Source organism: Marasmius oreades, chromosome 2 (assembly GCF_018924745.1).
Source record: "Marasmius oreades isolate 03SP1 chromosome 2, whole genome shotgun sequence".
Taxonomy (NCBI): Eukaryota; Fungi; Basidiomycota; class Agaricomycetes; order Agaricales; family Marasmiaceae; genus Marasmius; species Marasmius oreades.
The window spans coordinates 1,478,932-1,503,663 of record NC_057324.1 but is presented as its reverse complement, the minus strand read 5'-3'; the positions used below and the strand labels follow the sequence as shown (position 1 = coordinate 1,503,663).

At 46.7% G+C, this 24,732-nt stretch overlaps 10 protein-coding genes across 11 annotated transcripts; 5 read left to right on the top strand and 5 right to left on the bottom strand.

Moving 5' to 3' along the window:
- Positions 1 to 685: 685 nt before the first annotated feature.
- On the bottom strand, positions 686 to 1,607 carry E1B28_004057 (uncharacterized protein). Of its 2 annotated transcripts, none has more exons than XM_043148511.1 (3): positions 1,248 to 1,607; positions 906 to 1,198; positions 686 to 848 (listed from the first exon to the last, which is right to left on the bottom strand). In XM_043148511.1, exons 1-3 carry the CDS (start codon positions 1,570 to 1,572, stop codon positions 768 to 770), a joined length of 699 nt encoding a protein of 232 aa, XP_043013110.1. In that variant the 5' UTR covers positions 1,573 to 1,607; the 3' UTR covers positions 686 to 767. The 2 variants fall into 2 exon arrangements, with proteins under 2 accessions (XP_043013110.1, XP_043013111.1); XM_043148512.1 differs by having other exon boundaries at positions 686 to 807; positions 933 to 1,198.
- A 32-nt stretch (positions 1,608 to 1,639) lies between these two features.
- Positions 1,640 to 3,204, top strand: MDM10 (Mitochondrial distribution and morphology protein 10; the record flags this gene model as incomplete). The annotated part of the gene is made up of 5 exons (XM_043148510.1): positions 1,640 to 1,736; positions 1,802 to 2,068; positions 2,125 to 2,562; positions 2,617 to 3,008; positions 3,070 to 3,204. 5 exons carry the CDS (start codon positions 1,640 to 1,642, stop codon positions 3,202 to 3,204), a joined length of 1,329 nt encoding a protein of 442 aa, XP_043013109.1.
- E1B28_004055 (uncharacterized protein) lies at positions 1,801 to 5,523 on the bottom strand. Its single transcript, XM_043148509.1, has 3 exons — positions 5,428 to 5,523; positions 3,065 to 5,377; positions 1,801 to 3,008 (listed from the first exon to the last, which is right to left on the bottom strand). Exon 2 carries the CDS (start codon positions 5,281 to 5,283, stop codon positions 3,487 to 3,489), a length of 1,797 nt encoding a protein of 598 aa, XP_043013108.1. The 5' UTR covers positions 5,284 to 5,377; positions 5,428 to 5,523; the 3' UTR covers positions 1,801 to 3,008; positions 3,065 to 3,486.
- A 46-nt stretch (positions 5,524 to 5,569) lies between these two features.
- E1B28_004054 (uncharacterized protein) lies at positions 5,570 to 5,930 on the top strand (the record flags this gene model as incomplete). Its single annotated transcript, XM_043148508.1, has 3 exons — positions 5,570 to 5,602; positions 5,664 to 5,810; positions 5,877 to 5,930. The coding sequence occupies 3 exons, from the start codon at positions 5,570 to 5,572 to the stop codon at positions 5,928 to 5,930; spliced, it is 234 nt and encodes a 77-aa protein (XP_043013107.1).
- Positions 5,931 to 6,232: 302 nt separating this feature from the next.
- Positions 6,233 to 8,570, top strand: E1B28_004053 (uncharacterized protein). The gene has a single exon (XM_043148507.1). The coding sequence runs from the start codon at positions 6,272 to 6,274 to the stop codon at positions 8,201 to 8,203; it is 1,932 nt and encodes a 643-aa protein (XP_043013106.1). The 5' UTR covers positions 6,233 to 6,271; the 3' UTR covers positions 8,204 to 8,570.
- Positions 8,571 to 8,638: 68 nt separating this feature from the next.
- E1B28_004052 (uncharacterized protein) lies at positions 8,639 to 9,417 on the bottom strand. Its single transcript, XM_043148506.1, has 4 exons — positions 9,235 to 9,417; positions 9,162 to 9,169; positions 8,886 to 9,093; positions 8,639 to 8,822 (listed from the first exon to the last, which is right to left on the bottom strand). The coding sequence occupies exons 1-4, from the start codon at positions 9,373 to 9,375 to the stop codon at positions 8,760 to 8,762; spliced, it is 420 nt and encodes a 139-aa protein (XP_043013105.1). The 5' UTR covers positions 9,376 to 9,417; the 3' UTR covers positions 8,639 to 8,759.
- Positions 9,418 to 9,507: 90 nt separating this feature from the next.
- E1B28_004051 (uncharacterized protein) lies at positions 9,508 to 10,274 on the bottom strand (the record flags this gene model as incomplete). Its single annotated transcript, XM_043148505.1, has 2 exons — positions 9,508 to 9,699; positions 9,756 to 10,274. 2 exons carry the CDS (start codon positions 10,272 to 10,274, stop codon positions 9,508 to 9,510), a joined length of 711 nt encoding a protein of 236 aa, XP_043013104.1.
- A 661-nt stretch (positions 10,275 to 10,935) lies between these two features.
- On the top strand, positions 10,936 to 11,620 carry E1B28_004050 (uncharacterized protein; the record flags this gene model as incomplete). Its single annotated transcript, XM_043148504.1, has 2 exons — positions 10,936 to 11,103; positions 11,165 to 11,620. 2 exons carry the CDS (start codon positions 10,936 to 10,938, stop codon positions 11,618 to 11,620), a joined length of 624 nt encoding a protein of 207 aa, XP_043013103.1.
- Positions 11,621 to 12,425: 805 nt separating this feature from the next.
- Positions 12,426 to 14,627, bottom strand: E1B28_004049 (uncharacterized protein). The gene is made up of 10 exons (XM_043148503.1): positions 14,217 to 14,627; positions 14,096 to 14,148; positions 13,934 to 14,031; positions 13,654 to 13,878; positions 13,498 to 13,602; positions 13,304 to 13,444; positions 12,896 to 13,244; positions 12,802 to 12,841; positions 12,685 to 12,745; positions 12,426 to 12,630 (listed from the first exon to the last, which is right to left on the bottom strand). The coding sequence occupies exons 1-10, from the start codon at positions 14,543 to 14,545 to the stop codon at positions 12,472 to 12,474; spliced, it is 1,560 nt and encodes a 519-aa protein (XP_043013102.1). The 5' UTR covers positions 14,546 to 14,627; the 3' UTR covers positions 12,426 to 12,471.
- A 925-nt stretch (positions 14,628 to 15,552) lies between these two features.
- E1B28_004048 (uncharacterized protein) lies at positions 15,553 to 16,286 on the top strand (the record flags this gene model as incomplete). Its single annotated transcript, XM_043148502.1, has 5 exons — positions 15,553 to 15,592; positions 15,659 to 15,717; positions 15,786 to 15,841; positions 15,891 to 16,060; positions 16,120 to 16,286. The coding sequence occupies 5 exons, from the start codon at positions 15,553 to 15,555 to the stop codon at positions 16,284 to 16,286; spliced, it is 492 nt and encodes a 163-aa protein (XP_043013101.1).
- Positions 16,287 to 24,732: the final 8,446 nt, after the last annotated feature.

Below are 24,732 nucleotides of genomic sequence, written 5' to 3'. Positions count from 1 at the left end.
CTAAATGAATGAATGTTGATGCCCGTTCACTGTAGACTCAACTTGCGCTAACACGTGTCAGGAAATATTCTAACCAGCCCCACAGTGTAACACAGTGTCACGCCGTCCACGCTGTGGGTGTGCGTTGGGGGCGCATTGGGTGCGTTCAGACCGTCGACAGCGTGTCAAATTCCCTGATTGGCTGACGCTGTTCAATGCAGCTCAGCACCAGACCCCATTTTCCTGATGTGTTGTCACTGAAAAAGGGTCGATGACGCACCACAGCAACTGTATCGGACAAGTCAGAAGAGGAACGAGCTTAAAGCTTAAAGGTGAACTTTTTTCTCTCTTATTTACACCATACATAGAAAATATACTCTATAGATAGATGCCTAATCAATGGTCCAGATAGAAACAAGCCCTGGATGATGCCTGAGGTGGCTTCTGGATAGCAATTTCCTTTTTGGGATCTGGATAGAAGTCGGGGGGTCCAGACTCAGGCATTTTAGGGTATAAACAGGGGTCCTGTAAATGCATTCTTCCTTGGTTGAAGAGGTTATATAATCCCTCTATTGCTTATGGAAGGTTCCTGGGAGGCCAGTTTATACAGTTGTCCCTTGTAACCGGGCCAAATGGCCACATACGACCAAAAAAAAAAAAAAAAAGAAAAAGAGAATTAAATAATCATAAAAAAATCAAACTAAGTTCTGTTCATTCTTGGGTTGGCCTTGTTGTGTCTAGAACATGTGATCAGTCCCGATCCAAAATTTTGAATGGCAAGTACAAGTTCATTGTGTGGTCTGATTCTCCATGTCCGTTGGATCCAAGCTAGAAAAAAGAAAAAAACCACTCCCATATACATATCTGTTCTAAAAGACATGTCAATCCACACATCACATGATAGAGCATGATAGAAAGAAACTCACCTTTGATAATATATGGCAGACACTTACTGATTTATTGACCACAATGTTGTATAGCCTCATTGCTACATGACCAAACAGACCCATCCTTTCCCACCTGAACTCCCCCTCAATGAAAATTACCATGGAGGGTATGGCTGTTCCTGGGAGAAGAACAGCCATGCAGGGGTATAGGATTAATGTAAGGACAGTTGATAGCAATTGGAATGTGGCAACCAGCCAGGGTGGAATTGATGAGGGCAGATGAGGGGTTTCAGGCATCAGTGCAGCTGCTGTTGTCCTGGTGTCCAGAAGGGCTGGGAGGGATCAGAACCAGTGAAATGCTGAAAAAAAATAGGTACATACCAAGGTGTATCACACAACCTAATAACCAGTCCGCCGCTATCAGCAATTCATCTGGGGGACTCCTCATGATTGCTACTGGTACGAGTACTAGGATGAGATACAGTATTTTCATTGATGTCTGTGGGATAGATGTAGCCATGACGAAAGAGCCATAGCTTGCCCAGAGCGAGACACTGCAAAAAAGGGCAGCAAGGGATCTGCGCCAGGTTAGGGTGCTGAGAAAGATTTGCTGGGTATTGTTGGCGCCGGTCGTGGAAGCTGGCTGTGATTCCGACGTCGCTTGTGGAGGTGATGGTGTGAGAGCTGGCTGTGATTCCGATTCCATGGTGGGGGTGGGGCAATGGTGGGGGTTAGGAAGAGGGGTATGTATTAAGCGCTATCTATGCTATACCATGCACCCATTTGCTTCGTATGTTCTACGCAGTTACTACAAAGCTACAGGTTGGAATGAAGATAATCTTTTCACTAACCTGACCCGTTCCTCCGATGGTATGTCTCAAAAATACTAGTGTATTCAATAATGATGAGCATAATTTTCTATTTCTATTTCCCAGCGATTCTTGACTTTACCGTTCCCAATGGAATCTCCCTCTCAATGTCCAAGTCACCCAACTCCCTGTTCAAAACTACCTATTCAATGAACGCCTTACCTTCTCTTAATGGTTCAGTCGGGTACATATTCACCTCTTGCGACTTGGACATCAAGACATCAGGCCATGTCCGGTTCAAGGACATGATTGAGCGGTTCAAGGTTTACGACCAGCCTCGGAGACCTGAAGGGAAAGATGAATGGTTGGCTGGGGAGAGTGTTGACACTCGAGGTACGTCAATTCTCGTGGAGTATGTTTCTCGTTCGTAAACTTACACGAAAATGCAGACTACCTCATGTATGGTCGACTATACATACCTACAGGAAGACTCGACGCACTCTATTCTACTAGACTATATCCTACGCTTCAAGCCATTGTAGCAGCCATCTCGGATCCTCTTGGTAGAGTCAGATCGGACATCCGAGGTCGAGGAGGGGACATGAGCAATTTCATGGTGTATCTGCAACACGATGTCGGTAAATGGTGTACCGAATATACTTGGAGTGCAGAAGATAGCATGTGGGGAATCAAGGTTTTGCATAACTTCGGGAGGTTGGCTGGTACGACACCTGCAGAACCTGAGGGAAACCCGGCGACCTCCGCCTCGTCGCCAAAGGTGAAAGTGAAACGAGTGGACGAAGAAGATGCCATCGAAGGAGGTCTCAAAGGTCGTGTGTGTGCTGGAGCCGAGGTTTACTTTAGTGCGAAAGAACGGAGCGCTGGAAGTACGTTTTGTCTCTTATCTTTCCTCTGTATCACGGCTCATATCCGCGTTCAAGTTTCCACTGGATTCAGGTTCTCAACGCTGCCGGATGCCACACCGCCTTCCTATCAAATACCACCTCCCTCTTCCTCTGCTCTTTCTACCGCCTCACTGTCAAAGACTCCTCTTCCCTCTCAAACACCGACAACAATAACGGCACTATTCAACCCAATGCTCGGACATATGTCTGGTGCCTATTCTGCACGCGTTTCAGACGACCTATCGCTCTCCTCAAGGTTTGACTTCAACGTCTATAGTTACGAAAGCGAATGGACGATGGGTGCAGAATATTGGTTGCGACGTAACTCTTCTCTTGAACGTTTCAGTATTGAAAACCAATCAGAAGTAGATCAAACGGGGAAGAAAACTATACATGGCGTCGTTAAAGCTAGGGCCTCCACAAGCAATGTAGGTTCCAGTTCAGCAGAACTCTCGACAGACAGACTGATTTCTCTCTCTCCCATGTCAGGATGTATCCATCATGTGGGAAGGTCGGATTCGTAACATGCTTGTTAGCCTAGGCGTAGTATCAGACCTTTCCAGTCGCTTGAAGCCAATCAAGTCGATAGGTCTGGAATTGTCTTACTTCAGTTCAGACAATTGAATTCGACGAAAGGTCCGAACGCCAGATGAGCCGCCCAGAGTCCTCGGTCTGGAGGTGAAGTAAATAAGAAGTGGATTGTTACTATACGACTTTTGTGAGAAATCTGGTGGAAGGTAAGATAGATAAGTGTGATCGGGGTAATAGCAGTCGACTGGGGAAGAAGGGGTATAAACATTAAGAGTCGTCAACTACAAATCCGGAAAAGAAAAGATAAATATAGAAGATGGGAAGCGAAGGAGAGAAAACGAGTAGGGCAGTCATACAACACGATAGAAAAGGTCTTTATTCTTTGGAGGACAGAGCGACAGGGTTCCGCGTAGGTGACATGGAGACTACACCAATATCTCTAGCAAGCCTGGAAATTGCAGCTCCAGTAATGACAGGCCGCGTGGCATGGGGAGCACGGTACGCATGCGGCGACGTCCCGGCAGGTGGGGTCGAGTGCGTGCGCGCATGGTGAGCAGAATCCAGTGCTCTGTTATGAGGAGTGGAGTTCCCAGAACGAGAGAAGCGAGAGGAGCCCTGATGAGAGAATGCGTGGGGATGAGCGGCGAGATGGAACCTGTTGGGCGAGATGATATTGCCACGGTTTCCGTCAGCAATGATTGCTTGGACCATAGTGGGTGGCGTTATTGAGGATTCAGAACGGGCTTTAGGTGCATGCATGGAAGCCTGCAATCCGGGTCGCGCTTCATCAGCGTCGTCAGCTGGGTTACGGGGGGCGTGTACAGAAACTTGCAGTCCGGGTCTTTCACCAATCAGCTCCTCACTATCGCCTTGATTGGGTGTTGAAGCCGGTTGCTGAGAAAAATCGCCGGAAGTAGTTTTATTATCTTCAAAAGGATCATTCTTCACGGGGGCAGGAGTGGGTGCTGTCGTATCCCCGTCCTTGATCGGAGGCGGTTCGGACGCTTTGGGGACTTTCTCCACCGTCTTCACCTTTTCTTCCACTTTTAAAATTCTTCCTGATGGCTGGAATTTACTATGCAGCGGGCTGCGCATCGGGGTAGCGCCTACCCGATGTGAAGTCAAACGCGCCTCAACAAAAGAAGGTTTTGGAGGTAACGAAGGGTGGAGGGGAAGCGTGGTTTTCAGAGGATCGCGATGGTTGATTTTGGGAGGGGTATCGGTTTTATCCTTCTTCGAAGCCATTTCTCCAACCTTAACCTCGGTACTCTCGGTGACCTCCTTGGTAGACGACGAAGGAGAGATGGAGGCCGTCATAGATAGTGGGCTGGGATCGGGTAGGGACTTGAGTCCATCAATCATGATGGGCGATATCATGTCGGAGTTATGAAAACTAGTAGTGTTGTCTGAGCTAGGGTTCACGCCCCAGTCATCAAGATCCGGAAGGCTATCGTCATCATCCCCAGCCCAGTCGATGTGACTATGACTTCCAGGGGTAGTAGGTCTATCCATTGCGACAGCCCTTACGCGCTCGACAAGAGCATCGATGTTGTTCCGCATGTCGAAAGGATTGTTAGGGGTTAGGTGAGGTGGGGTGTCTTTCGCAAGTGGCGCCGAATGGGGGGGTATGGGAAGATGAGCCTTTCCACCCCGGCCTCTCTGAGAACGTAAATGGGTATCATCGAGAGATAGTATTTCAATCTTTGGAATGTTGTCGCCTGTTTTTGTGTTAGTTTGGGATCGTTTACGACGGTTTGGGGGTCGTGAAGAATTCTTGGCAGTCGAAGTCGAAGTAACGGTGTCAGTGCTTGTGGAGGGGGTTACAATGGTGGGGATAGGACGAGCAGATGAGGTTTTCCTAGAGTTCGACGGTCTAGATTTCTGAGTGGTGGCTGGTTTGTCTGGCTTTGATGTTATAGTAGATGGAGGGGGTTTTGGAAGATCGACTGTTTTCGGAGCTTCCGCTGGAGCGTCATTCTTTGTAGCTTTGTCTGTTGAGGCTGAGGCTGCACGGTTAGGACCCCCTCCCCGTCCTCTTGATCCTCGACCTCCTCTGGAGCTGCCACTGCCTGCTCCACCCCTTGCATTACCCCGCCGCCCGCGACTTAGACCGCTGAATGCGGCTCCTGGTTCGCTATTTCTCGACCAATCCCCTTGTCTTGGTGAGGACATGGTTGAGATATAGCGTGTGAGAGGATTTTCCGAGAACAAGAACGTGCACGAAACTTGACCAGCTCCACCGAACAGAGTTGTCGACTTCCACTGGCTTGTGGTTTGTTAGTGCGAAGGATAGAAGTAAAATGTATCGAGACGCACCACAAGGGGTTTAGTCTAGGTTGTTGCGACGAATCAAGTTCGGACAAAGAGAGTAAGAATGTGAGTCTTTGACGAACGTAAATGTGAGGTGTGGGGACGCGCCAAATATGGCAAAGCAGGCTTTCCTCATAACTCGACCACGATGTCGAAAGCTTCGCAACCAGAGCTCAAGAAGGTGTGAACCCTCTAGTCTTTTACTTGTTGGAAAGTGTTATACTGATTTTTTTGATTCTCAGTTTATGGACAAAAAACTCTTCATCCATCTGCAGGGAGGTCGAAAAGTCAGCGGCACTCTCCGCGGTTATGACCTTTTCTTGAATCTTGTTATCGATGATACACTCGAGGAGACTACGCCTGGTCAGAAACATTCGTTAGGGACCGTTGTCAGTTGACTGTATTGCTCTGCTGTTCCAAAAGTATGATGCTGACTTGATTTTTCGGACCTTCAGGTTGTTCGTGGAAACAGTGTTACGTCGATGGAAATCCTGGAAGCTCTTCGCTGACCGAACATCAAAGCGTCTGTTGATTATCTAGTATTCGTGGATGGTGGATGTTGATTACCTCTGGTTTCAAAACTTGTTCAAGACTTTTGTTTATCCATAGTGATAGATTCGACTACAAACGCGGTACTAGACACGTAATAGTAGTTTACTCGTACTGAAAGAACAGGGTTGTAATTTTACTACTGCTACTCGCCTCAGGATTGTTGCCTGGTGGTTGCGTTGAAGTGTACTGAGCTCTGGTGAGCTCTGGAATCGTGAGAAGGTTGCGCCAATTTGGCACTGGGTAATTTTTTGAGAACATTGAAAACCGTTGTGCTCGTCGCGTCAAACGTCTGCGAGCCATGTCCAGCTCGCTGGTACGGGCAACAGTTCGACGATTAGGTATCTATTCAACGCGACATTTATCCTCAATCTCTCTCCCCATAGACAGTATCGACTTCAGCACCGCTAAAGATTCTCCACTGAGCTCACCTTCCCCATCTCACCCTCAAACCCCTCCACTAGTGAAGAAAGCGCGACCCTCCTTTCAAGAACAAAAATTAAACGAATTGTCGCAGGTACTTGCTTCAGGAACACCTTCAGAAGTATGGAGTCACTATGTTAGCTCGACCAACCTCCTCGGTTCGACAACCCTACCACTCGAGATACATCAAGAAGTCTTGAGGAAATGCACGCCTTCATTCCAAGAACTCCGTACAAATTCAGCCCTCATGGTTCCTCGTGATTTTACTTCCTCTCCTCATCAACACGAAGGCCGTCTTCAAACCGTCATCCGCAACATCCGTACTGCTGGTACCCCTTCCATAACCGACTATCACTTCATTCTCGCACAATTTGCTGCCGTTGGGCATTATTCAGGGTCAATGCAGGTTTTTAAAGAGATGTTACATATGAACATGTCCCCGCGTGGATTGACCTATTTCCTATGCCTGCAAGCTATTGCCCACAGGCTTACCCTCCCTGAACCTTCCGTCACCAAGTCCCAAAGAACCGCTCAAGCTCGACGGCTGCTCACGGAACTCATGACAGACATGTCACGGCGTAGAATTCCTTTCACTTCCGTTACAGTCGATCTCTGTGCACGTATCATGAAGGACGCGGGTGACACCGAAGGTTTTGAGGATGTGGTCAAGCTAGGATACGGAATTGATATGTCAAATCCTGATCATCCACCATTAGAAGCTCTCGGGATGGAAAACCCAACTCTCACCATGACAGACTCGCAACCTCTGAAATTCTTCCCACTCTCCACACCTGGTCTGAATACCATAATAGATATGTATGGTCGTCGACGCGACGTATCAAAGCTCGTACAGGTGTTCGAGGTTCTCACTGCACCTTTACCTGTTACAACCAACAGCCCATCTTCGTTTGATGACGATGACGATTTTGGTATTCTCGACCGGGATTCATCCCCTCCAATGCCAATCCTCGTCGCTCCTTCCACATCTCCCAATACCACATCGTTTGCGTACATGGTGCGACATATATGTCAAGCCAACCACATCCCTCTAGCTCGTCACTATCTCCTTCTCGCAATGAATTTTGAGGAAACTGCGGAAAACGATACTCGTGTCGCGTTGGAATCGAGACCCATATCTGAAGTCCCGGCTCCCAAGGTTGCGGTCAATGGACATATGGTCACTTCCTTGCTTGGTCTAGCGAACAGGAATCAGCGCGTTTCGTTGACACGCTGGATACAATCTCAACTGTCCACCATTGTTAAGAGAAAGCAAGAAGCTCTCACGTTTTACACTTCTTTCCGAGCGATGTTGATCGCTGAAAATCGATATCAAGCGAAAAAGATGTCTTCGAAGGACGAAAAAGCGGCTGGAGAAGTGGCGGTCGAATTGGACCTTTCTTCCCCTGTAGCATCTATCGATGAAGACCCTCTTTCACTTACCTACACCACCGAGGAGGCATTCAAACCCCTTGACCTCGATCTACACATCCGCATTTTGAAGGACGACATCTATGACCTCACCGAGCTCCAAAGCTATACCGCCTGGCTCCTTGGTAAAACTGTCGAGCGTCTTAAGAATCGCCTTGGCCGACGAGTTTGGCAAGGAAAGAATATCTATTCCGTTTCTACAGGCGCGCGCCGAACGGTTACTCCAGAGTGCTGGGATGAACGAGTTGTGTACAAGTTGTTATCGGAAGAGGCAAAGACTTATAATCGGGCAAAAGAGATGGACAGAGAGTTGGATGAGAAGAGAGGACGTACCAAGATACGTAAAAGCTGGTCTAAGAAGGACTTTTTCTCGCCAAATTGAAGTTGAAGGGAGAAATCTGCTCGGGTTTGGGGATTTTGCGTTCGGCCTACTCGGCTGGGTCGATCGATTTACACTAAGTCGTTTGCTTTGATTTTTCCATTCTCAAGATACAACTTTGTGCGATTCTCTCCCTTCGTTTCCTCCGAGGTACTTGGTTGCATTCACCTCAGTCACGAGGAAACCCGAGGATGGCCGAAAGGGTTGTCCCTTCCCGTCTACGATTGGCAGGTCCGGGATGAGGGTGGTAGATCAGAACATAGATGAATTATCGAGGATCAGTTTGCGTTGGTACTGTCAGATTTAGATACCAAGTTTCCTGAATACAATGGAGATGTCGTGATTGAGTAAACGGAGTTATTGGTGCCGGTGAGTTCGCTGTCTTGTCGGGAGTAGGGAGCGATTTTGTCGTGGAGAGATTGAACTGAGAGCTTTTCCCTAAATTATGAGCGTGCACTAGCATTCTTGGGTGTTTGTTTTCACTACGATACTGTACAAGTTTTCATGCCTCTGCCTTACGTATTGTCCGATATACCACTGGCAACGATGCGTGTCGAATTCAATGCCTGTCCGAATGTCCAAGAGACTTCTCCGGTTGAACTCTATCACGGATTCGTTGTTTCTAAGTTTTCAATCAGTGAAAAAACCAACCGACACATGAACTCGGACTTCCGAACGAACTCACAAGAACCTTCAACTCTGGAAAGCCGCCTTCCACTTTTCTATCCCATACTAGAATCGGCTGGGACTGTTCGGTTCCGGGCATAGAAAGCCAAACTCGGAACCTTCCAGCAGTTTCATCTGAAATTCTAGGGACGAGAATAATAGTGCCAATAACTGAGGGTCCGAATGTTACGAAAAGTTCTGTTTGAATCCATGTTGCTCGGTGAAGCCTGAGGAAGAAGAGGTGGGATGAAGTGAACAGCTGCTTTGAAATGGTGGGACGTTTCTGGATTCCTACCAACGACACTGGGATCCGAGATTAGTGAGTTCTATAAGTAAAAGAATAGGTAGTTTCAAGTAGCTGATCTTACTCTATCACAAAACTCGATGGTGATGGTGTTGGATTCAAATGGTTTAGGAAAGACGAATGTTGTAGGATCTAATAGCGCATCTTGAGAAGCATCTTGAGAAGCGGACGTACGGTTTTCAGAGAGACTTCCGGCCTGAGACATGAGAGCAACGGGTCAAAGTCACCCTACACCGTACGGGCGCTTGATCATGATGCTCTCGAAAACCGATTTACGCTACCACAATATATTGTAAGAATAGATATCATAAATATTAATAATATTCGTTAGGTCGATTTAAATATCTTGGTCGCAGTTGACGATCTTTTGGTCATACACAACTTGGTCGGTAGGTTGAATGCTCCCAACACCGTTGTTGTACCAAATGTAGTGGTAGTCGTTCTTGCCAGCTTCTCCAGTCGGGTCACCATAATTGACACGAACACGACCGAGGTAGGTCTTCGCCGTAACTTTGGCAACCAGAGCAGCCTAGGAGAAAAGAAATTGAGGACAATGGATACAAGAGGGGGAAGGTGAACCCTTACCTTTTGTCCAGGTCTGATAGTGACTTGGACGTTCTGCCTGAACGTCTTCGCCTCCGTGCTAGTCCAAGTATCGGAGTTCTCGAACGATGCACCGATCGGAAGCTCTTCTCCGCCATCCGCAGAGAACCCTTCGCTCACGCCCCACTTCCAAGACTGGGAGACAGTCTTGTCACCTCCAATGGTTGTTTTCAGGTCGTTGGTTCCGCCTTGGCAGTTGTCGACCGGATCACCGACTATGGTGGTGAGAACAGAGTCAGGACCCTGGGATTGCGACTCGAATGTGCATTTGTCGGCGTCACCAGTTGCGTGGCCGGGACAGTGGTCAAGGTTGGCTGGGTCGGGTCGGTCGACGTTCTTTCGCTTATCGATGGTACCCGCAGAAGTGGCAGCGACAATGGCAAGAAGAGTCAAGAGGGAAGAGAAGTGCATGTCTGGAGATGAGTACGAGAGAGAAGTTAGAGTAGATGCTTGTGGTGGATGTCTCTTGACCGGAGTTGATGAGGAAAGGTGAGTAGTCATGGCGGCTTCTTTTATACCTGTTGGCCCGCTTAGTTTTGGGAGAATGAAGTTAACCAGTTTCTCCGAAATAAATTCATTGTTCCTTGGTAGCCATAAGTGTAATCACTGGCAATACACAGGCTGTGATTTGGAGAATCATGAGGTTGCCGCTCGCTCCATCCTACTCTGCATTTCTTCAATTCGTTGGAGTCAAAAATGGAGCCTCGATTGTTTCACGTCCAACACGGCGAACTGTGAAATATAGTTCGCGTATTGTTTATTCCAAGCCATGATGCCGATGTGGATTTAACGCCCAAGGCAGAACGTGAGAACGAGCAAGAGTCATGTTGAGGTGGTGCCAAAGCGGTGAGGGGATCACTAATCACACCTTCGGCAGAGAAGCAGTCCTCGGGTAACAACATCCTGAAACACCTACAAGGCCCCACAGGTGTGAAAATTGACAAAGTAATTGAAATTGACCTAACTCTGGGCAGCGGAGATGAAGTCACCCCATTCAATGAGATGGAGTCGACGGCAAGGTCCTCTAAGTGATAATCATGTTCGAAACGACGAAGTCCGACTTTGGAGATAATCGAAAAGCTATAAAAGCTCCCTAGAGATATCAGTTGGGATATCATTCCAGCACTCCTCAACTTCAGTCAACCTTCCTTACCTCTTTAGCATGCGCTGCACTTCTTTTGTCGCTCTCGCTTCCGTTCTCGCAGTGGCTTCCGCTGCTCCTTCTGAGCTTCAGGCTCGCAAGAACGTCGACCGTCCCGACCCAGCCAACCTCGACCATTGTCCAGGTCGTCCTACTGGCGATGCAGACGCTTGTACCTTCGAAAAACAGGTAATGCCAATCATACCCTCTCCATTGAGCCTAATACTGAAAAAACGACTCCTTCAAACAGGGCGACCTCCCTAACCGCCGCAGATGGTTCCAACTCGGAACTCCAGTTGCAAACTGCGATAACCCAAACGCACCCCCACTTTCAACTGACGTTGGTGGTGAAAAGACAGTGACCGAAACTTGGGAACACACCGATAAAGCCGAAATCAACCTCTTTGGTATCAAAATCGGAGGAGAGGGCGGCTGGTCTGAGGCAAAGTCCCAAACGGAACGTCAGTTTATAACTGTCCAGGTTCCAGCAGGAAAGCAGCGTGTGGCTGTTGTGGGTATTGATCATAAGGAGAGTTCTGGTAGGATTCGCATCAACTATGGTGACCCTAGCGGAGAACCTGGCAAGAACGACTACCATTACATTTGGTATGCCAATGATATTGTATCATCCCAGCCAACAAATGATGTGGAGTTTGATGCGAAGGAGATCAACTGTGGGGAGTCTTTGGATGTTTCAAAGCTATGAAGAACACGCACTTTGCGGTGATGATAGACATGTTTATACTTATCAGTAAACCATATTTATGTCAAACAAAATAAATTATTGTAGCAAGTTCTTACCTGATCAATCCAAGTTGCAAATTTTGCACACTAGACGATGGGGAGTGAACACATGAACGTGAACGTATGGTATTGATTACCAACGATGGAAACGAAGTCTGGTTTAACAAGAATCCATACCTAACCTGATCGGAAACCTGAGAGAGACGAGTTGACCAGCGCAAAAGAGGCTGAAGAGAGATTTGGTGTATTGAGTGACAGAATCGCATTACTCCAACGTCGAGATGGGAAAATGAATCCGGTGGCCGGCCAGAGACGGCCCGAAGGCAAAAGAGAAAAGTCGTGCCAGGTGAAACTAAGCAGTGTGTCCATTCAGTATTACTATTAAAGCATTCTGTATAATACAACTAATCAAATCCTAATTCGCAGCCTTGATGAGGTCCGCCGCCTTCTCTGCTACTCCATATAATGTCGAAGACAAATGAGCACTGACTTGTAGAGGCATGATTGACGCATCAACCACGCGGACGTTTGAGGTATCGTATACTTTCAATTGTGCATCTACCACTCCTGAAGCAAAGCAAAACAAAAAATTATAAATACCGCCATTCAAGAAGAGACAACGTGTGTCCGTACCTCCAAGACTTCGTCGCATCATAGCAGCCGTACCGATGGGGTGAGCCACGGCACTGTAATGATTCTGGATCCAACTTCTCCACTGAGCGTCGGAACCGCGATCTGCACCATCGGGAACAGCGCCTCCCGGTATGGTCTCTCCAGTTGATAGGGAGCTGGGATAAGTGGTGGTCAATATTTCTATTTCATGGAACGGGCGTCCCGAATGTCAAGGTACCTTAGAGGCGGGCTCGTCAATACTCGTCTTGACAGTCTTGCTGCGGCAATCTGGACATCCATATCCCAGTCGACCGAGAAGTAGTTGACTCGGACTTGAGGTTTGGTAAAGGGATTACTCGTCTGAATCGTCGAATGTTAGTACCTTGGGATTCTTGGACAGCGAAAAGTAATGACCGTTATCTTGACTGTTCCTCTGCTGAAAGGTAGAAGCTGCCACATGTCGATTCCGAGATCGCTGAGAACACAACGTGAGCAGTCGAGGCGACGGTTCGAACGCGAGTGAATTCTTACTCAGGATATCCTGTATCATAGAACAACTCCGCTACCGGTGCTAAAAACAGGTCATTAGCGGTTATTAGGTTTCATCACCAGCTCAAGAACTTACCATTCTTGTTGATGATCAGATCCGCTTGCACCTGATAGATCTGCTGCAGAGCCGCACTACTCAAGGCTGATCCCGCTTGACTGTTTGCCCAATTGGCCAAATTACTGTTTATCTTGCTGATAGAGCTATTGGCGTTGTTTCCAAACACTTGTCGAATGTTGGGGAAGGCGATACAGTCTGAGGGACCTCGGCCATTAGGATCGAAACCGTTCCCGTTGGCGCCGAGGGAGGTCATCGTCTGCTCTTGTAGATTCTTTCCAACAGTTTTGAGGTCGACATAGGTGGTGATGCCGAGTGACGAGAGGAGGGAGGAGTCACCAATTCCGGAGAGTTGGAGTAGAGCAGGGGTCTGATAGAAAGAAGGGGTGGTTGAGTGAACAAAATGGTACGATACTAGGAGAAACTTACGGCGATCGCGCCTCCAGCGACGATGACTTCTTTTCTAGCATAAGCATTGTATCTGGTGCTGCCTCCGCTGGCTGGAGCGAATTGAATTCCGGAAGCTTTGAGGGGAATGCTCCCAGGATTTGCCCAATTGATTTTCGTGACCTTATGAGAATGTCAGCGAGACAAAATCAAACTGGATTTGAAATGTCTCCCACCTGATGCGTGGTCAAAGTTAACCATGTTGGCCTCGCGCTCTCAACTGGACTAAGGTAGGCCTCAACTGAGGAGGAACGATGATCATCCTCATGCCAATTCATCGTCTACTTCCAAGTCAGCTCACATGTCTGAAAACCTTGAAGAGAACGACTCACAAACGGCGTTATTGATACACAATTGGGACTGCCGCCATTCAAATCCGGGCATCTCGTAATCCCCGTCAGACTCTGAATAGTATCGATAAAGGATTGCTGTTGCGGTCCCCCGTACATGGCGTCGGGGTACGTGACTTGGACAGGCCCGTTGGATCCGTGATAGGAAGCGACAGATTGTGCACCTTTGGCAGCTTGTTGATCATTTGGAGCCGAAAAACCTTCCGACTATGCAAGCAGTCAGACACTACCCGTGGTACGAAACTTGAATGAGCCAACTCACCTTTTTCATGTAATTGAATAGACTCTGCCAGTTCCATCCAACACTTGCTTCTGATGTTTCGAGTAGAGAAGACCATGCGTCGTACTGAGCAGCAAGACCTATTGTTTCCAGATGGTGGTCAGTCAAATTTGCCTATCATAGATAACAGAGAGCCCGTCGTACCTCGGGTATAGTGAGCCCCGTTAATAGAGGAACTTCCACCTAACGTTTTCCCGCTAGCGGGTTGATTAACGTTAGTCCCATATTTACTAAAGATGGTAAGTAGAATAAATTCCGAACTCACCCAACCATATTGCCATGTTCAGTCTGCCACTGCCAGTCCATGTCCGATCCAAACACCTGGCCGTATGAATAGATATCGTACACCCTGGAATCACCTCTATCGTCTCTTCCCGCCTCGACGAGTAATACAGAATAGGTCCCAGCCTCGGCCAACCTTGCTGCAACGGTTGTACCGGTCAAACCACCACCAACGACAATGAAATCGAAGGTTTGACCGTTAGCGAGGGAAGGGTTGGTGGTTACGCCGGAAGCTCTCTTGTGAAGAGCAGCATTACCAGAGAGGGAGATGGAGAGAAGGAGGGTCAGGAGGAGGGGTTTCAGATGAAACATGGAGGGGACCTTGTCAGGTTACTAGCGCGGTGCTGTTGCTTTTATATGTGAAACGTTTTCCGATGATGTCGAAACTCAATGGTGGGCAAGATAGACCGTGTCCCTGGAATGTAAATAGCTTTCAAACTTCATGCGTATCAACTAGACCTTTTCCAAGTTCTAAATGACAGCCGGTTTCGCCAATGAACCTGGCTTTGGTAAGGGCTAGAAAGGGCCAGACAGTGAGCTAGTGACTAAGACTGGTTTGCGTTCTGAACAAGTAACCATGCTCGCAGCATATTTTCATTTTTCCATGCGCATGGCCGGCTGTTGCGCATCACAACCCCGTAAAAGTCGGCTCACCGCTCAACGTCGCGCTTGTGGATGTGGAGTAGCGACAGGGACCGGGACAATATGTAATCCACCGACTATTGAAATGAAGGGCTGGCCAGCGCTGACGAAGGGCATACAGAAACGCCGAGGGTGTTGACGAATGAACAAACATGCCGAACAGATAGGGTCATCACGTCTTTCCGGGAGACGACGGAGACAGCATTAGAATGAAGGGTGATGTCGAAACGCAGGTCGGTGAATGGAAGATGAATTACGATGGAACCATGTAAGAGGAAGAAATGGGAAACGACCAACTTCGGAAGAGATTCTCACGCGGACCTCACCTTCAACAACCAAGTACCTTTCTTCTGGCCAGAACAGAACTAGAATCTGCGAACCGAGGCTTGTTAGACATTTAACTTTATTTGAGCTTTTAACTTGGAGAAGACAATGAAGAGGGATCTTTAGCCTCAAAGATACACAGAATCTCAGGCTGTACCGATCAAAAGGAAGCTTAAAGACTTCTCGCCTTAGCTTGTCACAAGAACGCCAGTCGCCCTTTCCTTCTTGACTACCACCACCGAAAGAAATTATCAAGAAAATGAGCTGCACCATTTGCCGATTACCCTTCGTTCCAGGACCTATATGCGCCAACCCAATCGCAGAGCATTACCCACCCAAGGGCATGTTGACCGATGCAGAGTACGCGTATTTCTTCAAGGCCACTGGGATCGGGTCCGTCCTTCAAGTTCTAATCGTTTTTGAACGCGTGTCTTAATGCTCTCCTTCATGATTTCTCAGGAAAACGATCATGGGTGGTACTGGCGATTATCACTACTGCTCCAGCAACTTGTTTGGAGGTCGGTTTCACCGTTTATTCCATTTGACAATTTTCATCAATAATATTCTGATGCGTATCTCTCCCCAGGTCGATCTGGTGCGCCTTTTCTCGTCACATTGGTTTGGGAGACGCCAGATGGGACGGTATGTTTTTTTTCTCTGCGTCGCTGCGATCTTTGGCGATCTTTTTCAGATTACTTGACCCACAGCCCTGGATGATGCACACGGGATGCGCCAAACTTTTACGCTCAGTGTTCCATCTCGAAAATGACGAGAGCGTTCAAGAATTGACTGATTTATTCCAAATCGAAGACGTTCTTGGACGCGCTATAGGTGGTAGGATCGACCACGGGAAGTTTCGAGGTAACTTTCTTTTACCTTTTCTCCTCGGACTTCGGCTTGAAAAATCTTCCCCTCCACAGGTGTACACTACGAAACCGTCGGCGAAAAAATCGACTTGCGTCCATTCTGGTCTCGGGGTATTGACATTGGCAAGAACCACGACGAAGTCGTCTTTGATTTCCAGAAACACGCGGGTGCTGGGTTGTCACGGAATCTGTGGATCCCAGTGGACTGTCATGTACACTGAGTCGTACTCCACCTATTTGAAATTAGAGTATTCCCTGTCATTCCTTACATTTCTTTATTACTCAGACTCTTACTCATAATACAGTATGTACAAGAATATTCTAGTACTTGTCTATAGGTATAAGAGCTCAACCAGAGCACACAAATTATTATCAAGTTCTTCAGTCTAAAACTCTCGATAGGTTATGGGCCCCGGCCCCAACTAAATTACTCGCATCTATTCTTATCCTTCATCATCACTACAGCATGTCTACATCAGACTCGGCAACATCCAGCACCTACCGAATCCAGCATCTTTCAGGTGTCGAGAACTACTCCACCTGGAAAATCAAAATGCTGTTGGAATATTTATTATCTCTTCTATCTCTACTTTCATGATTGTTACCACCATCCCATATGCACACCTCTTACTACTATCATTCCGCAGTTGACCACAGTCGTGCGCAGCAATCCGCAGCAGTACAGACCATACGGTCTTATCTATATTTACCTATTGGACTCAGTATATAAGATGTAGCTAGTCTACCTCAATAACTATCAGTTCTACTCTCTTCACCTGTAGTGAAGCCTCTGGTCATCTTTCCACCTGTAGTGGAAACCTCTTAGCTGCTAAGACTACCTGCTGTAGTCACTCTCAAGAATATCTCTTTATTCTTCTCACAGGTTATGGGCCCCGCCCTTTAAACCTTATCCTTTAAACATCCTCTTCACCATTGTATGGCACCAAAAGTTCAAACAGTTACACCACCAGTATCCACAGTACAACCACCTGCCCAGAACGAACCTTGTGCAAACAAAGAGCACATATACGACAATACAAAAAAAACGAGACTGTTATTTTTCAGATAATATCTGGGAAGACTGCAGACAAAATCATTGTCCAAACCGTTACCATCCAGTTGCTCGAACAGTAGCAATACCCTCTTGGGGAAACCTTCCAAAAACAGAACAACGTGCTATAATAGAGGAAACACACGGTGTACAAGCCTCTACTTCTCGAAACCCACAAAGAAGACATCAATCTTCATCCCCAATACAGCAATCTTCACCTCCTACACAAACACCTCCAGAAGAACCAGAACACGATTCTGAAGAATCAGAACAGGAGATACACAAACAAGATTCTGATACAGAAGACGAGGACGAAATGTCTGTCAATAAAGCATTTGACAAAGTCACAGAATTGAAATCTGATGGCAGTAATTGGGCATCATGGAGCAAGCGTGTGGAACGCGCTGCTAAATCTGTCAAAATGGATCACCTCCTACTCCTGGCACCAGATGATGATGATAAAGACAAAGATGCAACTCTCTTAAATGCCATGATAGGAAAACTTCCTGATGCCATTTTTCAACGATATCATGCCATGGAAACCACAACCGGTCTTTGGTTAGGTCTAGTAAAAGACTATGAAACCAAAAATGCCCATACAGAAGCACAACTCGAAAGACGTTTACACAGTCTTATCTGCCACAACCCAGCCAAGATTAATGAACATCTTGATGCTATGATCATTATACGTGATCAGCTAAATGAACGAGATGCAACAATCTCAGATGCGCAATTCAAAAATGCCATCATTGCATCCCTACCAAATTCAATCATTCCCACCATTGATGCTATTGTGGAAACACACAGAATAACATCAAAAACACTTACACCAGAAAACCTGATAGCAGCTGTCAGGGCTAAAGCTCTGGGTATATCCATGAAATACAAAAATAGGGAAACAGCAAATTTTGCAAATGATAACAGAAACAACTTCAGAGGAAGAAGTCATAACCGTGGCAGAGGCCGTGGACAATTCAGGGGAAAAGGCAATGGCAGAGGTGGATTCAATAATAACAGAGGAGGAAATCCATCAAATTCATCGAATCAGCAAACCACAGAAACAAACGTGAAATGTTTCAAATGTGGAGGAATGGGTCACAGAGCAAATAAATGTGCAACTAAATCTACTCAAGCACATTCTGCTCAGGAAAAGTCCAAACCTAGACAACCAAGATCCCCCAATAATAGCCAAAATTCCAAATCAAAGGAAAAAGCAGCCACAGCAGAAGAAGGAGATTTTGCTGAATCCTCATGGGTAGCAAAAGAAATATCCCAGACAGCGGAACTGGTTGATAAGATAAACAACAAAGCTTCTATCATCAAACAAGAAGCAAACTACTCTTCTGAATCAAAATTCCCATCTTCCATTTTATTTGATTCAGGTTGTTCATCCCACATGTCTCCAGATGGTGCAAACATCAAAGACATAGAACAAATTCCTACCAGAACCATTGAAGCTGCAAATGGAGAAATCTTCCACACAGATACCAAGGGCACCCTCACTATTCATATCCCAATCAATGAACAAGGACACAGAGGAACTCTTACATTAAGAGACACCTTATATTGTCCCAACATGCCCAACACATTGGTATCCATTGGAAAACTTGATGACAATGGCTACAAATTCAAAATCTCAAATGGAATTTTATCCATCTATGATGGAACATCTGGGATCATTAGGGGAAGAATCCCAAAGATAAATGGTCTTTATCAAACTCCTACATCAGACTATGCATATGCAACAAAGGAGAGGACAGTGTCACTCTATGAGTTACACTGCATTCTAGGTCATATGAACTATGACTATGTAGTTCACCTTGTAGAAAAAGGAAAACTACAGGGATATAATTTAGACCCACACCAAATGAACAGGCCCACATGTGACATTTGCCTTCAAGGGAAAGCAACTCGTGCTCCTATAGCCAAAACTCGAATTCACATCCATGAAGAATCCGAAAATCCCACATCAAATCGTCCTGGAAACGGACAGGCAAATCCGAAAAAATTCGGAGATTTAATCCACATGGATATGTGGGGGCCAGCATCTGTACAATCAATCCAAAACACGTTGTACACACTCACCCTATTGGATGATGCAACATATTGGTTGGAAGAACCTCTATGCAAATCAAAAGATGAAGCTTTTGCCAAATACGTCACCTACCAAACTCGTCTTAAAACTCAACACAATATCACCATCAAAACTCTCCATTCTGATCGAGGAGGAGAATTTTTAAGCGAGGACTTTACAAATTATCTGGAAGGACAAGGAACTATCAGAAAATTGACAGTTCATCACACACCAGAACACAATGGCAATGCAGAAAGAGCACATCGCCCACTTCTCAATGCAGTACGAACCATGCTTTTGGAAGCAGGTTTACCCAAATGGCTATGGGGACTTGCAATGGAATATGCAGTATATTTGTGGAACAGAACTCCACACAAAGCCATAAATATGGAAACTCCTTACTACCGCCGATATGGGGTACACCCAAATGCAAATGACATCCACAAATTTGGAGCAATAGTATATATCAAAAGAGATCAGAAACCTGACAAACTAGGATCACAATCCATAGAAGGCAGATGGATTGGATTAGATCCAGATTCAAATGGCTACAGGATTTACTGGCCACAAAGGAATGCCATCACTGTTGAAAGGAACATACGTTTTTCAGATCGGCAGATCCAACCCGTTGCAGGGGAGCAGGACATCTCTATTGATTTGGAAAATCAAATTGAAGATGATCAACAACACAACGAGCCGGATCAACCAATCATTCAACCTACATCCGAGGAAATTACAGAACCCATTGATCCAAACATTGTCACAGGCAAACGTGCCAAAAAGCCCACAAGGAAAATCATGGATATCATTGGCGGCATTGGAGAAGGAAACAAAGAAACAATGCGCTTAACTGCCAGTCTAGCCAAGGTCACAGCAGAAATAGAAGCATATGATCCTGTCACCTTGAAAGAAGCAATGTCCAGACCTGATTGGCCACAATGGAAAGAATCCATGCAAGATGAAATCACCATTGACTCATCTCAATCACCTCGATACATTCCTTACTCACCTTCCCCCACTAACGCTACTTTCGGACAACCAGAGCGTGATAGCACTCTCCAAGGATGATCGATTCCATGCACGTACCAAGCACATCGACATCAGATACCATTTCATTCGCTATGTTATCGATGAAAAGAAGATTCACCTTATCTATTGCCCCACAGAAAACATGACAGCAGACATATTCACGAAAGCTCTGCCATCATTGAAGGTCAAACACTTTGCTACTTGTTTAGGACTATCAAAGGTTTGAGGGGAAGTGTTGGAATATTTATTATCTCTTCTATCTCTACTTTCATGATTGTTACCACCATCCCATATGCACACCTCTTACTACTATCATTCCGCAGTTGACCACAGTCGTGCGCAGCAATCCGCAGCAGTACAGACCATACGGTCTTATCTATATTTACCTATTGGACTCAGTATATAAGATGTAGCTAGTCTACCTCAATAACTATCAGTTCTACTCTCTTCACCTGTAGTGAAGCCTCTGGTCATCTTTCCACCTGTAGTGGAAACCTCTTAGCTGCTAAGACTACCTGCTGTAGTCACTCTCAAGAATATCTCTTTATTCTTCTCACAAATGCTTGATATCCTTACAGACATGGGCCTCGAAGACTATGCTCTCGGCACATTGTCTAAACCAACCAACCTTCCCGAGTCAGAGACCAAAGCTTGGGAGAAGAAGGACCGCCAAGCTCTTTCCGCCATCCGTCTCAGGGTTGGCGACGAACCCCTTGTATATATTTCTGATGCGGCATCCTCAGCCGCAGCGTGGAAAGCATTGTCCGATATGTACCAGCCTAAAGGCGCCATTGGCATCATACTGGCACGTCGAAAATTGTTCCGTGCCCAGTGCCAAGAAGGCGAAGACATCGAGGAACACATTCGGACTATGACCCGATATAGGCAGCAGCTAGCTAGCCTTGACTCCAAACTCACTGATGACGAATTTTCAATCACCCTCCTCACTTCTCTTCCTGAGTCCTGGAACCCATTCATCCAGGGTGTCGACACAACCTCACTCTCCGACTCCACAAAGTTAATTGCTCGAATTTTAGAGCAGTCCCGCCGAAAGGATGCTAAACCAAATTCGGACGACGTCGCACTCGCGGCAGACAAAGCCCATAAAGGCAATCAGCGCCGAAAATCACCCAATGTCACCTGCTACGGCTGCGGTCGCCTCGGACATGTCAAAAACGAATGCCGAGACACAGCCGCTGGCAAAACTTTTACCTCCGAAGAGAAGCGGCAAAATTTCGAACGGTCAAAACAATCCCGCTCCCGAAATAATCGCTCCCATGTTACTCAGGAGGAGCAATCCACCCAGTCTGAGCCTGATTATGCATTTATGGCTCAAGAACCTACTTCCAGACTCCCTCCTGATACATGGTTAATAGACTCTGGCACAACTAGTCACATAATCCGTAATAAAATTCATTTCTCCACTTATACCGAGACCCCCGGAAACTCCGTTACCGGATTTGGACAGTCACCCGCACTTGCAAGGGGTGATGCTACCATTGCCACCCACAACGGCACTCGTACCTTCAATGTCACACTTCGGGGATCCCTACATGTCCCCGACTCACCATTCAATCTTATTTCACTCGGCCGTATGACCCATGCAGGATTTACTGTCAAATGCGCAAATGACTACATGTCCGTATTTTCCTCCGGAACTACGCAACGGGAAGTAATCCGTGCGAAACGCGTGGGAAATCTCTATGTTGTCACAGTGACTCACAATAATTCTCGTTTTCCATCCCCGAAAGGTACCACATCCGATTCATTCCCGGAAACTCCCACACTTGCCTTCCCTGCCAACCCTACTGCCCGTTCTTGGAAAGAATGGCACTGTGCCTTTGGACATATATCGCCAAAGTCTGTAAAACTGCTAAAAGACAAAGGCATGGTTAATGGCATGAATGTTGACACAAGCAGTACACTCACTTTTGAGTGTAAGGCATGCATCCGTGCCAAACAACATGTTTTCCCCTTCCCAAATGAGTCAGAAACAAAATATACAGAAATCGGGGAAATTACCTTCACTGATGTTTGGGGACCATCACGCACAAATGGAATTTCACGTGAACGCTACTTTATTACGTTCACTGATGGTGCCACACATCGCACCGTACTATATTTTATGAAAGAAAAATCAGAAGCGGATATCAAAATACGTAACTACGAGGCTTACATCACAACCCAAACTGGCAAAAAGCTCAAAGCTTTCCGTTTCGATAACGGCGGAGAATATGTCTCTGCCAAGGTCAAACAATTTTTAGCCGAAAAAGGGATATGGTGTGAATATACGGCACCTCACTCACCTCAACAAAACGGTGTCGCCGAAAGATTAAACCGTACAATTGTTGAACATACCCGGGCTATGCTAGCCGAACACAATCTCCCACTATTTCTATGGCCGGAAGCTATCGCTTATGCCGTTTACCTCAAAAACCGTTCCCCTACACGTGGCCTGGACCGTGATATCACACCCGATGAAGCTTTTTGGGGAAAGAAGCCTAACGTTAGCACACTGTACGAATTCGGTTCGCCATGTTGGGTACTCCAACAAGACGGCAAAAACCAGAAACTTAACCCAAAGTCACGGCCTTTCCGCTTTATGGGTCTATCCGAAGACTCTCGCGCCTGGCGTTACTACAACCCAGAAATTCGCAAAGTCTTGACGTCGCGTAACGTCATCTTTGCAACTAATCAAAGCCCGGGAAACTCCGATATCGACGATCCGTTGCCGGCACTCGAGGGGGAGCATACACCATCCGGAAATTTGACAAACTCCGAACCCGAGTTACCGGCAAGCGAGAACAGTGCAGACTTACCTGCCGAACAATCAAATCTTCCCATTGATCCAACCACTCCATCAACTCCTTCATCTGCCACGAAAATTCCAGCCCCATCCCGAACTCTGTATCCCCGAGCATCAAAAAATATTCCAGTCAACTACAGACTGCTGAATAATCCCGATGCCCGCTCGCCCAAAAAGCCGGATGCCTGGAAAACAAGAGTGGCACAAACAGCCGACGATTTTGCTACCTTTTCCTTCTCGGCAGTCACTGATCCGTTAGCGGATGAACCGCTTACCATATCCGAAGCGAAAACCCGGCCCGACTGGCCAAAATGGAGAGACGCCATGGATGCCGAAATCGCACAGCTTGAGAAATTGAACACGTACCTACTTACATCATGCCCGGCAGATCGGACCCCGATATCAAACAAATGGGTCTTTCGTGTGAAACGCGACGAAACCGGAAAAATCACCCGGTACAAGGCCCGCCTCGTCGCCAAAGGCTTTTCCCAGATCCCCGGCATCGACTATGACGAAACCTTTGCACCCGTTGTCCGTATTGAAACCGTTAGACTCCTTCTCGCACTCGCCGCCCGCTACCAACTTAAAATCCACGTTGTTGACGTTGTAGGGGCATACCTCAATGGCAAGCTTGAAGAGGAAATTTACATGATGCAACCCGAAGGTTATGAAGACGGTACAACACGGGTATGTAAATTACAACGTTCGCTTTATGGCCTGAAACAAGCCGGAAGAGTATGGAACCTTACAATGGACAATCAATTCAAAAAATACAAATTCACCCGCCTTCTCTCGGATCAGTGTGTATACATTCGGCGCACTAATTCCGGAATAGCCATTGTCGCAGTCCACGTTGACGACATGACAATTCTCGCATCAAATGATGAATTGATGTCCGAGGTTGAAACCCAACTAGCTTCCGAATTCTCCATCAATAAGCTGGGTGGACTACGACAACTTCTAGGTTTTGAAGTCCACCATACTCCTGATGGTATTATCATCACACAAACTCAATACCTCACCCGGATTCTCGAACGGTTTAGCATGATAGACTGCAACCCTGTTCACACTCCTATTGACACCCATATCAAACTCTCCAGATTGCCCGAAAATCAGTCCTATCCCGAAATTAAATCCATTTACCAGAATATTATTGGATCTTTAATTTACGCCGCGATCACTACTCGCCCCGACATTTCCTTTGCTGTCCAAACACTTTCCCAATTCAATACCAATCCCGGCCCAGCACATCTTACCGCTGTCAAACGAGTCCTTCGTTACCTCAAAGGAACTCTTGATCTTGGCATCAAATATTCATCAAAGTACACAGACACTGAAAACTTTATGGTTTTTAGTGATGCTGACTGGGGGAACAGTGTTGATGACAGAAAATCTGTTACTGGGTATGTCTCCATGTCTGTAGGGGGAGCTGTAACTTGGAACTCGAAGAAACAGCCAACAGTTGCTCTCTCAACTATGGAAGCCGAATACATGGCGCTTAGCGCTGCCACGAGAGAGTGTCTATGGTTACGAACCATGCTCTCGGAACTCGGTCTACCATCCCAACATCCCACCAAGATCTGCGTCGATAATGCAGGGACCATTTCATTTGCACAGAACTCTGGATTCCATGCCCGTTCCAAACATATCGACATTCGGTATCACTTCATACGCGAGAAAGTTACCTCTAACCAGGTATCAGTTAAC

Bases quoted from the DNA above. Each gene is read 5' to 3' on its own strand.
- E1B28_004057 (XM_043148511.1), bottom strand. From the start codon at position 1,572: ATGGAATCGGAATCACAGCCAGCTCTCACACCATCACCTCCACAAGCG. The intron at 1,199-1,247 runs GTATGTACCTAT...GATCCCTCCCAG, and splicing joins AGGTTGTGTGATACACCTTG to CCCTTCTGGACACCAGGACA. The intron at 849-905 runs GTGAGTTTCTTT...CATGTCTTTTAG, and splicing joins TCTGCCATATATTATCAAAG to AACAGATATGTATATGGGAG.
- E1B28_004055 (XM_043148509.1), bottom strand. From the start codon at position 5,283: ATGTCCTCACCAAGACAAGGGGATTGGTCGAGAAATAGCGAACCAGGA.
- E1B28_004053 (XM_043148507.1), top strand. From the start codon at position 6,272: ATGTCCAGCTCGCTGGTACGGGCAACAGTTCGACGATTAGGTATCTAT.
- E1B28_004052 (XM_043148506.1), bottom strand. From the start codon at position 9,375: ATGTCTCAGGCCGGAAGTCTCTCTGAAAACCGTACGTCCGCTTCTCAA. The intron at 8,823-8,885 runs GTGAGTTCGTTC...TTGAAAACTTAG, and splicing joins TTCCAGAGTTGAAGGTTCTT to AAACAACGAATCCGTGATAG.
- E1B28_004049 (XM_043148503.1), bottom strand. From the start codon at position 14,545: ATGTTTCATCTGAAACCCCTCCTCCTGACCCTCCTTCTCTCCATCTCC. The intron at 13,603-13,653 runs GTGAGTCGTTCT...ACTTGGAAGTAG, and splicing joins GTGTATCAATAACGCCGTTT to ACGATGAATTGGCATGAGGA. The intron at 12,746-12,801 runs GTAAGAATTCAC...TTGTGTTCTCAG, and splicing joins TATGATACAGGATATCCTGA to CGATCTCGGAATCGACATGT.